General features: G+C 44.8%; 1 protein-coding gene and 1 long non-coding RNA gene across 4 annotated transcripts in view; one reads left to right on the top strand and one right to left on the bottom strand.

Moving 5' to 3' along the window:
• Positions 1–5,548: 5,548 nt before the first annotated feature.
• LOC146179784 (uncharacterized) lies at positions 5,549–9,155 on the bottom strand. The gene is made up of 2 exons (XR_014700770.1): positions 8,897–9,155; positions 5,549–7,373 (listed from the first exon to the last, which is right to left on the bottom strand). It is a non-coding gene; the product is annotated as an uncharacterized LOC146179784 (long non-coding RNA).
• Positions 9,156–10,069: 914 nt separating this feature from the next.
• Positions 10,070–10,793, top strand: part of LOC146179783 (ribitol-5-phosphate xylosyltransferase 1-like) — a 28,117-nt gene continuing 27,393 nt past the window's right edge. For 2 of the 3 annotated variants that reach the window (XR_014700769.1, XM_084579343.1), the window contains exon 1: positions 10,095–10,420. Coding sequence is in view for 2 of the 3 variants with exons in the window: in XM_084579343.1 (XP_084435469.1) it covers positions 10,279–10,420 (142 nt within the window). In the remaining variant the exon portion in view is untranslated. Of the gene's footprint in view, positions 10,421–10,793 lie in introns of all 3 variants that reach the window. The other variant, XM_084579344.1, reaches the window with a different exon arrangement.

Here is a 10,793-nt window from a genome sequence, read left to right as displayed (position 1 = left end):
AAAGACATGCAAGGCATTTTAGAATGTTCTTTTCATAAAGCAACAAGATGTGCTTAGTAAGCAGACTTTAATTACAAGATAGTATCTTCAGGACCATGTCATCACTAACAACTGATATAGTAAGATTTTAGCCGGTCCCGGTGACTTTACTATAATGGGGTTCTACTGTACTTACCAGTTCGCAAAGAGCACTTCCTGGCAGAAGGGCAGCTCAACACTGTTAATGTGGAAAACTCTGCTTATGCTCAGACTGAAACCCACATCTGATTTTGATTATGCTTCCTGCAGGAACGACCTTTAGTCTGCATCTCAAGTGAGCATGGGGTATCTTGATGCTTATTTTTATTGTTTGTAACCACAACCTCGAGCAGACTAATTCGCCAAAGCTGGCAGCGCTGGTTATGTATACGTTTGCCGCTGGCTCAAGCCTGCACTGCAGTGAAGTGCAGGCACAGAGCTACGCTAGAGAAGAGCACAGGCGTTCAAATTGCGAAACTTTTCTGCCCGAGTCAAAAAGAATTCCATTTAAGCTTCCGGGAAAAAAAAAAAAAAAAATGCTACAGTGGCCCTGCGCAATATAATACCATTTACCATATACCAGCTAGTACCACATCACTACTCTCTACAGTGACTTTCTGTTAGCTAGTGCCAAGTTACTGTATATCTGGCAGAACCACATGAATGGTTTGTGGGGTTTAACGTCCCAAAGCGACTCAGGCTATGAGAGACGCTGTAGTGGAGGACTCCGGAAATTTAGACCACCTGGGGTTCTTTAACGTGCACCGACATTCCACAGCACACGGTCGCCTTGCTTTTCGCCTCCATCGAAAAGCGGTCGCCGAGGCCAGGATTCGATCCCGCATCCTTAGGAAGTGCCCTAACCACTGCGCCACACCGGCGGGGTAACACATTAATGTGTCATGACAAACACAAAATAACATAAAAGGAACAGCCAAGGTCGTAATGAGCGACTGCAGGTGACAAATGCATCGGTCCCTGGTACTCGTGCTTTTTTAACATTACACTATGCAGCACTAAACTGAATGCTCATACGAGCAAAAAGTAAAAACTCTAGGGGCACTTTGGACCACTAAAGAGCAATGAGGTGAAAGCCTTTATTGCACGGTGGTCTGATGCCCTCCACTATGGCACCTCCTTCCTCGTTTTCCTTATGGCTCGATTCAGGTGCTCGCGGAGAAGTGCGAGATACGCCTTTTCTTTCCTGTAAACCAATTTGAAATGCTGCTGATGCTTGCTGTACTGCGTCTGCTTTTGTATGCTGTGTCATGTGGCGTTTGAGCAAACGCCAAATGAAAGGCGCTGCACTGACGACTGGATCGGGTTAACCTTCACATGTGCTCGAGTCGCCTGGTAACGTCACGACTGAATGTGATGTCATCATGGTGTAAGTTTCGGCCATGACATCATAGTAATCTCTGTCATTATCATCACTGTCACTAACTATCATTATCAATCAGTATCTATCGCTAAGTTATTCACTGACAGATTTAAAGGTAAACAGCACAACCATGCAACTGCTCGCAAGATTCCAATGACAGCTTTCGCATGTTCGAATGGGGACGGAGGAAAGCAGTGGCAATGTGAGTGGCAAGTATGTATTTCCTGGGGCGGCTGTGCTGGACAGACAGAGCGGGAACATACGTGAAGACACAGGTGCCTTCACGGCCAGTCAAGCTCAAGCAGTGATGGCATGACTGCACAATTTCCCAGGCAAGGTGTCTCTGGCCACCTTCCTCACACCTCTCATAACCATGTTGCGCGAACTGCAGCGGAGATGGTGGAGGCTGCTGCCACAGTTGCCCTATCAGTGCAATTGCAAAATGCTTTTTCCCAAGTTTATGACTACGAGAAATAGGGGTTTGCTGTAAACATTCCCACGGTGATTTCACTTATATGTACTCCTTATTTTGGTTTCCACTCTTCTTCACGCAAGAATTTCACAGAACCAAGAAGTAAAACTGCAGACCTGTCTTAGTTAGGTTATAACTGGGTTTAAATGTATTCAATGAGGTAATCACCGCTAGATTAAGAGGAAACCTAGACTTTAGTGAACAAAAAGGCCAGGCTGGATTTCAGGCACACCACTTGACCACAGCCGATGTTCATGGCATCAATCAGATGAAAGAGGAACCACAGAATATACCGTATTTACAGGTAAACAATTCCGTAATGAATATATGATGCGAGGGAAGAGTTTGTGTCGAGAATAAAAAGAAAAAAATTCTGTCACGATTCCAACACAAGCTCACGATTATAACATGAAATCGTAACATTAAAGGCAACCATAGCTGGGGATGTGACAATAAAGGAGACTGCATTTAAAAATCCAAAAGTATCCGAGTGGTTTATTCACTGTCACTACTCAGTTACTTATCGCTGTTCATGAACATGCCCCCACTCGTTTCCCCCTTCTTGATTAGACACGATTTGCCAAGCACTACATGCTTTCTTCTCTTGCTTAGAATCCAGCATCGCTCCCTGCATGTTTTGCCCATTGGCCATGATCTAATGATATTAAACAGGAGAGTTCGAACCCTCAATAACTACACCTTTTTATTATTTTCTTTTTCACTTCCACCTTCTGGTCTTTCTCCATGGTTACCTTTTTTTTTAACCTTGCCTCATTTTACAGCCTCGAAGTTGCCAGAAATTTGCCCTCTCCTCGCAACTGGCTTACCTGGTGGTAAAGCTATCTTGATGACCAGCAAAAAAAGAAAAGTGTTAAATTCAGATATTGCTTCTAAATATAGCATGAAGTGCTGTTTCAGTGATGCAATTTCTAAAAACGTAACTCGTGCTATAATCGTATAAATACGGTAAGCAACCCCTACATACAACCTGCTTATATTACAAGCATTTGATTCAGTCTATGCATCAATCATGCATGCATTACATAACCATGGCATAGGAAAGGCATATGTAGAAACGCTGTTAATAGTGTATGGAAACCGCACAGCAGCCACAAGTCTTCTGCAGAAAAAGCTAACCCTGATCAGGAATGGTGGTAGTTCCCCCCACACCCCATAGTTCATCCTGTGTTTTGCGCACCCCTAATCCCACGAATTTAGCGGTGAGGGGGAGGGCAGAAGAGTTCAGGATTTCGTTACAGAATGGGTATTCAGCTCTAACAGAGGATGGCGACATTACCCTAGAAGCAAGGAACAATAATTTCAGAGATATCATTACTGAGTGCGCGTTAGAAACAGGCGGTAGGATAAGAGAGGGTACCGGTAAGCTGTCTAAGGAGACGAAAGATTTGATTAAGAAACGCCAGAGTATGAAAGCTTCCAATCCAACAGACCAGATCGAATTGGCTGAGATATCAAAGCTAATCAATAAGCGCAAGGTGGCCGATATAAGGAAGTATAACATGGAGAAAATTGAGCATGCTGTAAAGAACGGGGGAAGCCTTAAAGCGGTAAAGAAGAAATTGGGCATAGGCAAAAACCAAATGTATGCGATAAGGGACAAGGCGGGCAACGTCATCACGAATATGGACAAGATATTCAAAGTAGCCGAGGAGTTCTATACAGATCTCTACAGTAGCCAAAGTAGTCAGGACCGTAATGAGATTGGTGGTAGGGAAAAACAGTCGGACGTTCCATCAGTGACGAAGGTCGAGGTCAAGAAAGCACTAAAAACTATGAAAAGGGGGAAATCGGCTAGAGAGGATCAGATAACTACAGATTTGCTGAAGGACGGGGGGATATCGTGCTAGAAAAACTGGCCACCCTGTATACGCAGTGCCTGGTGTCATCGACAGTACCGGAACCATGGAAGAATGCAAACATTATCCTCAATCATAAGAAAGGGGAAGGACCTTAAAAATTACAGACCAATCAGCTTTCTGTCTGTTACGTATAAGGTGTTTACTAAGGTAATCGCCAATAGAATCAGGGCAACCTTAGACTGCAATCAAGCAAAGGATCAAGCGGTTTCGGAAACGGTACTCTACTATCAATCATAACCATACCATCAATCAGGTGATAGAAAAATGCTCGGAATATAACCAGCCCTTGTACATAGCATTCCTTGATTACGAAAAAGCATTTGACTCGGTTGAAACCTCGGCGGTGATGCAGGCATTGAGAAATCAGGGGGTAGACGAGCCGTACGTGAAAGTGCTGGAAGACATAGTGGCTGCACAGCAACCATAGTTCTGCATAAAGTAACAAAATTCCGATAAAGAAAGGTGTTAGGCAAGGAGACACAATCTCCCCAGTACTATTCACAGCTTGCTTAGAGGAAGTATTCAGAGACTTGGAATGGGAGCAGTTATGGATAAGGGTAGATGGAGAATACCTCAGTAATCTGCGATTTGCCGATGACATTGCCTTGCTAAGCAACTCTGGGATGAACTGCAAATAATGATGACCTAGACAGGAAAAGTAGAAAGGTAAGCTTGAAAATCAATATGCAGAAGACTCCCAAGTGCAGCTGCCGACTATAGCTGTTAACAATGTTGAGTCATACGCTTAAACGCAGAGCTTATGTGTATCCCTGACATATATCGCACCAAGTAATGACACAGAAGCGATCTTTATCTGAAGAATGGTGGCAGCTTAGATGGAGAAATGTTCATGTCAGGCCGCACAACAAAAAAACACTGAAATTGTGAGATTCAGCAACTTCAGCTACAGAATTTTTTTATCGCACTAGCAGCAAAGAAGCCAGAAGAGTCAGAAGAAGCTCTGATTTCAGCTTTTAGCGATTCAGGTACTACAATTGCAGTGGCCAAAGGTGCACACAGTTTCCGTACCCACTTGCTTTTGAGTATGTACCCATGATCACTGCATGTTCTCAGTTTTATCTGTTTAGGAGGGTGTCCACAATCGTTGGGAACGATCTGCTGATACTGGCACACAAGCGTGTAGTTTTCACGTAGATAGGAACCTAGTGTATACTTGAGTGAAGGCTCTCCAGCTTATGATACAAACTATTTGTAAAAATAAAAATAAACATATGATTGTACAGGGATTTGGGGGAAACCCAACAGGTTGCTTGTTTTGATGGATGTTTGGAAGGAATTACTAAGTGAAATGCTCAAGTTCATAGGCCTCTTGTTCGTCCAACACGGGCATTATGAAACTTCACTGGCTGAAGCTGCATTGGAATGAGGGCAACATCTGCAGTGGTTTGCTTCCACCAGGAACAATGCTGTGAATCTGCTTCATAGCAGTGCTGGTGCTCCTCAAAGTGGCAGTCCTGTACAATGTAGACCAGCTGCCACAAGTAAAGCGCCGGTACATCAATCAAGTGCGAAGCCCTCACAGCCACATTAGGCAGGATTTGCATGTAGCTTCCCGAGAAGAATTCAATAAACAGATATTTAACCTTCGTGGCACACCAGCTCAAATTTTGTCACCCTCTGCAAAATGTGCCAACTATAAACCACAAAAAGTTGACAAATGCACGAAATGAGTTGTGCTATGAGCAAAAGAAGACCGGGCTTAAAAATAATGTTTCTAGCAATTTGGCAAAGTTACGAGAATGACAAGCCTTCACAATGAACCACATAACACATTGGTTCCTGGTATTTGGCTTCACTGCATTTTATTGGTGTAGTCGGGAGAATAGCAATTTCCAACTCGCAACAACCACCCCATCTTGATACATCAAGGCAACTGCTGCAGACATACAACAGATCCGAAGGCATGTCGCCTAGCACACATTACAATAGATGCTGTCAAGAGAGTGCAAGAAGTGGCCGATTCCATGCCAAGTTACTTAAGACAATGCCATGTTTCGGACACCATCACATACAGAGAACTTTTGCTCAGATAACCACAGCTGTGTTATCCCCACAAGGGTCAAGTGTTGTATATGACAAACTCTTTAATCTATGCCAGGCCTGTTCACATATCAATCTGTTGCTTTAATTCTAAAGGCTGAAAACTAGAGAGGCAAAAAATTGCAGTCACACATTTGTGGTTCTCCACCTCCCGCCAAGGCAAATCATGCGTCCAAAACCACTCTGAATGCTTTCCAAATAATAACATATCAGAAAATGCAAGGGTGACAATATTCCACAAGATTAAATACATTGCAAGCAAGGTGCTACATTGCAAGCAAGGTGCTTTCTGCTTTACTGTGCTCACGCACAGTAAAGCAGAAAGGAAGGAAAGGTGGCTGTACCATAAAACATAAGAAGCCCTTTGTCAAATGCGCGACAGGTGTAGTTTACACCATACCACTGACTTGTGGAAAGGCCTACATAGGCCAGACTGGGCGCTGCATAAATGAGCGTGCAGGGGAGCATGAACGGTCATTAGGCGATAAACATATTAGCACAAATTTGTCTGAGCATTGCGGAACCTGCAAATGTCAGCCAAGGCTTCATGAGATAAAGATTCTTGGCAGGGGCAGTAGTGCCAATGCACGTGAGATTTTGGAAGCGTTTTTTATAAAGAACGATAGTAACTGCGTTAGTGACGCGTCAGTCGTCCTGTACAGAAATGAAGTAGCCTTTTTGAAAACGGCATTTAGAGTATGAAAATTAGGCACGTGTGACTTGACCGCTTGGACTGCACGCTTGAGTTGTTTTTAAATCGCGAGACCCAGGGTCAACTGATTGTTACTTGCCTTGACGACCTGTCCTAGGTGATAAAGTAATGTTTTATTTTACATTGTCTAAAGTTTTAGGTTTTGACTGCTTTGCTTCGCATAGATGACACGGCCTTTGCCACGAGAGATTGACTGTTATTGATACAGGTTGTTCGTTAACTTTTGCCCTGTTCGTTCTTGTTGTTAAGTTTTGTTTGTTTGTTTGTTTTTACTTCTTTTGCTTTGCATACTTGACTCTGCTTTTGCTACGAGCGATTGACTGCCTTTGCTTCACATACTTGACTTTGTTTTCTTTGACTGCTTTTTGCTTCGAGTACTTGAGACTGACTGCGTTTGCTAAGGTTCTTATCAGTTATTTTTAGTTAACCTTGTTTTAAGGTGTTTGTCATACGTGCTGAGCCATGTCATCCATGAATTCTGATAGCGGAGGGGTGGAAAACGATTGAGCTATGAACGCTTGAGTTGCCGAGAATATAAATTTGTTCCCTTTTTCCTTCAATAAAGAGTTGGTAGTTTGCGCTCGTCCCGTGATACGTGTTCCTCTTACTTTTGTGTCGTGTTTGTTGCGCATTTCACCATGACTACAGTAGACATTCACCAACTAGCCCGCCAACAGCTCCTGTGCAAGCAAGGTATTTTAAACTTAACTAGGAGCACGCTCTAAACCAGTAGAAGGAGTGAGAGTATCCATTTGGTCACACCAGTTACAGCGCACTGCACTACCGAGGTAGCAGAGGAATCCAACTGGTGGAAGAAACTCGTACGTCGGCCCCGAGTATTCCTTGCCTCTGCAAATGTAAATAAATGAGAGCAATACTGCAATTACATCTAGTTTGCATAAATTCAGCAAACTCACTCACAGTAGAATTTGATTCGAGTAAAGCAAATGAGAGTGCCTGGCGCAGAAGGAAAAAGGCAGCAACGAGACTGGCAGTCAATGCTAGCACAAATACAAATATTTAGCACACTTGCAAAACACTGAAATAGCAACAAAGAGACTAAGTTAAATCGTGTGCAGTAAGTGCGGAATATGCTGCGACTTGCATGGAATTGTAATGAAGAGTGCTTATAGCAGCAACTTACAAGCTCTTTGACAGGATTACGAGGTAGTAGATGCAACGGTGCCTCACTCTCCTCAACAAAACATACCACGTCAGGTTAATTATTGCTTTGTTTTCAAATAAGCTGTCAATGGACTTGACAGCAGCTTGAAGCGAAGCACTGCCCACTATTTATGGGGGCATTATTTCTGCTATCATTCCCAGTTTTCTCAAAGTGATGACGCTGCTGGAGCAGGCAAAAGATATATATTAGGGAACTCGGCGGTAGCGACATGCATTAGTAGTGTTAAATCTATATAAATAAGCTCAGCGAGTTCTACCAATGCAGTTATTTTGGTAGTAAAAGGGCAGATACTCTCATGGGCAAGAACCTATGATAGCCCAAGTCACCCTCATTGCTGCATGCACCGATGTGAGTACTCGACAGTGGAACGTGTGAGCATATAAGCACAATAAATTCGTGCGGGTATACGCCCGTATCTTGTAACCATTTCGTGCTGAGCAGTAGGCTCATTTCACTCCGGGGCTCATTTCGCACTGGGCCAGTTTACATTTATACTGTCTCTCAGCTGGCCAGTAACTCCCCTTCTTTAGCACTTCGTCGACACTGCAAAGAAGCTGACCTCTTGCACTGCAGCACCACGTATGGGCCGCATGGATGAATACCTTTCGAGTTTTTTGACAGAAGCACGACCGTTTCTATGGGCCCAGCCACTCTATCTGCTGAAGCTGCGAGGAAGGCAATAAAGCCTCCTGATCATAAACCAGCGCGTTCACGCTGGCGCACACCAAAATGCCTGCTACTGCCCAAACAAACTAGGCCACAAACGAAGAATCTTAAAAAAAAAAAAAAAAAAAAAAAAAGAAAAGCAAATTACAAACTTCCGTGACTGTCGACTCACAAACTCACAAATAGTTTCACATCATCTGTAAGTCGCCGCGTACGTCCCAATACCCCAGTGCACCCCGAAGACAACAGCAACCGGCGACCGATCGGTGCACAGCAGCAGGTATGCAACGGTTGTTTCAAGCGCGAAGAAACGGGATCGACGCCATTATGCAGTCTCCACATGCCTTCGCCCGGAGACTGTCGCGTGATTACGCCGCGTCAGTAATTGTTACTACCGCATAGCTGCACTGCCGTGTAAAAACTCGTTAAAAAAGCTGCAAGACGGTAGCAGAACGCCGACAAGTGCTTTACCTAGAGCTCGCGGGCATGTACGAAACACCATCATTCGCGTACGACTCACCGTAGTCGGAGGCTGCAGACAGGCCAGGGACAGGACCGAAGGCTGCGCTGTTGAATTCAGGGCAACAATCCACGAACTGAATCAGATTTTCACCGAATTTGCATCTATCGGGATGATGCCCCGCAAACTACAAGCCGACGCTTGAAAAGCGACCTAGGGCTCGCAAGGCGCGAGCACCCGTTGCGCGAAAAGCGCGCCAGCTTTTGTTCGGGTGGCTCGGGCGCTGTGAAACGGGGTAATTGGCATCTGAGTTTGAGGCTTATTTCCAGAAAAAAGCAAATACTAAAAGTTATTTGACGTCACATCCGTCGATAGAATCAACGCATCCTCCTTTCCACTTTGGTTCTGGGCGCGCATGCGCAGTTTACGGAGCCGGCTCTCTGCAAGTTCAGGTGCTTCTCACTGGTTCGCCGCCATCATCAAATTTATCATTGTGGCCAGCACAGTTTCTGCTCACTGCGTCAAAAATGAACAAAGGTTTGAACAAAAGTTTTAAAAACCGCTGCCGATAACACAACTGTAGGAAATTTCTATACATTGTTTTCAAGTTTCAAGCATATTATATAATCTTTCAGGCACCTTCTTGGCCATAAAGGAATGATGTAGAACAATTAGAAACCATGTTTGCGAGCAGACGTAGCAGACGTAGCTTACTGTATGCAGCACTAGCCATCCCGGATAGACCAAGGGCCGTTGCTGTGGAATTCGTCACTTTTTTTTTTAATATACTGTGGTCGTCGTCTTGCGCCAAAACAAATTTCTGACATATTTTCAGGTGATCGTGCACAGAGGAGATGCATGTGCGCTCGACGGACGAAATGCATGCGAAGCGCGAAACAATCGCAGGGATAGCCGGCCTTGCGATAACAACTCAGAAGAATCAGGACACCTATGTGATGTTACAGTAGGTACGCGACGCAACATATCACAAGAAATGCTCCACACGCGACGATTCTGCCGTTGTTTACAGCACCTACTGAACAGTAGCCGCCCGCCGTCGTTTAGCTGCACACCGCCATCTTCCCACGATCTAAGTTGCCAGCTTCAAACCATCTTCATGTGCCAGATTTAGCAAGTAAAATTGATCTGGCAACCAATGAACAGTGGGATAATGGCGGCAATCACGCGGTCACCCCTCGAATGCATTGGCTGAACGGGCAGCTTTCCCTCTAGAGTCTTTGTATTAACTCTGTGGTTGAAAGTTGCTGGAGTTCGGCTGCTAGATGAAAACCAAAACGCTCTTGAAAGCTGCTCGATGTTGATGTATGCTGGTCGATAGCCTCCTTGGCTGGTCACACCTCAAGCAGCTTTACCGGTTGCGTAATGACGGCGGATCGGCTACGCTAGGTTTGTTAAGAGCCACTTTATAGCACCGTTGAGTCATGGTCAAACTGAGACGAGTTACTGTCGCCGTGCTCGTTGTTTATGTCGCTCTTACCTGCTACACGGCGTATGTACTCGTGTCCAGGAACTATAACTACAAGCAGAAAGACACTGCGCGAAAGGGCTCATCCCGTGTTTCAGGTGAGTGTCAGTAGCTGGAGCTTTGCCAAACTTGTAGATCACGCCGCCAGCATTGACAGCTGATCGGAATGCACGTGCTCCTCGTGAACAGAAATAAGCGTTGGAAAAACCGCTGTGAATGTTACGTCGCCTGTTTTCGGAGGAGCACTGCGCAACGACCGCCAGTTGGGAAATTATCGGGGAGTAGATAAGTGTCATACATTACGTGTAAATGAAACATGACCACGGCCGCAAGCAGTTGAAGCACGATTGCAGTACTGTATTAGGGGCTAAGGAGGCTGCAGCCCACGGCCTTATCTCCAAGAGCTAGGGAAGGGGGCTCATTCACTGTAACATGCTTAATGTACGGAAATGCGTATGAAGCGCGAGCAAT

Source organism: Amblyomma maculatum, chromosome 9 (assembly GCF_055883805.1).
Source record: "Amblyomma maculatum isolate TAMU_Amacu chromosome 9, ASM5588380v1, whole genome shotgun sequence".
NCBI classification, from domain to species: domain Eukaryota; kingdom Metazoa; phylum Arthropoda; class Arachnida; order Ixodida; family Ixodidae; genus Amblyomma; species Amblyomma maculatum.
Note: the sequence above shows the minus strand (reverse complement) of the source record. Positions and strands in the feature narration are given on the sequence as shown.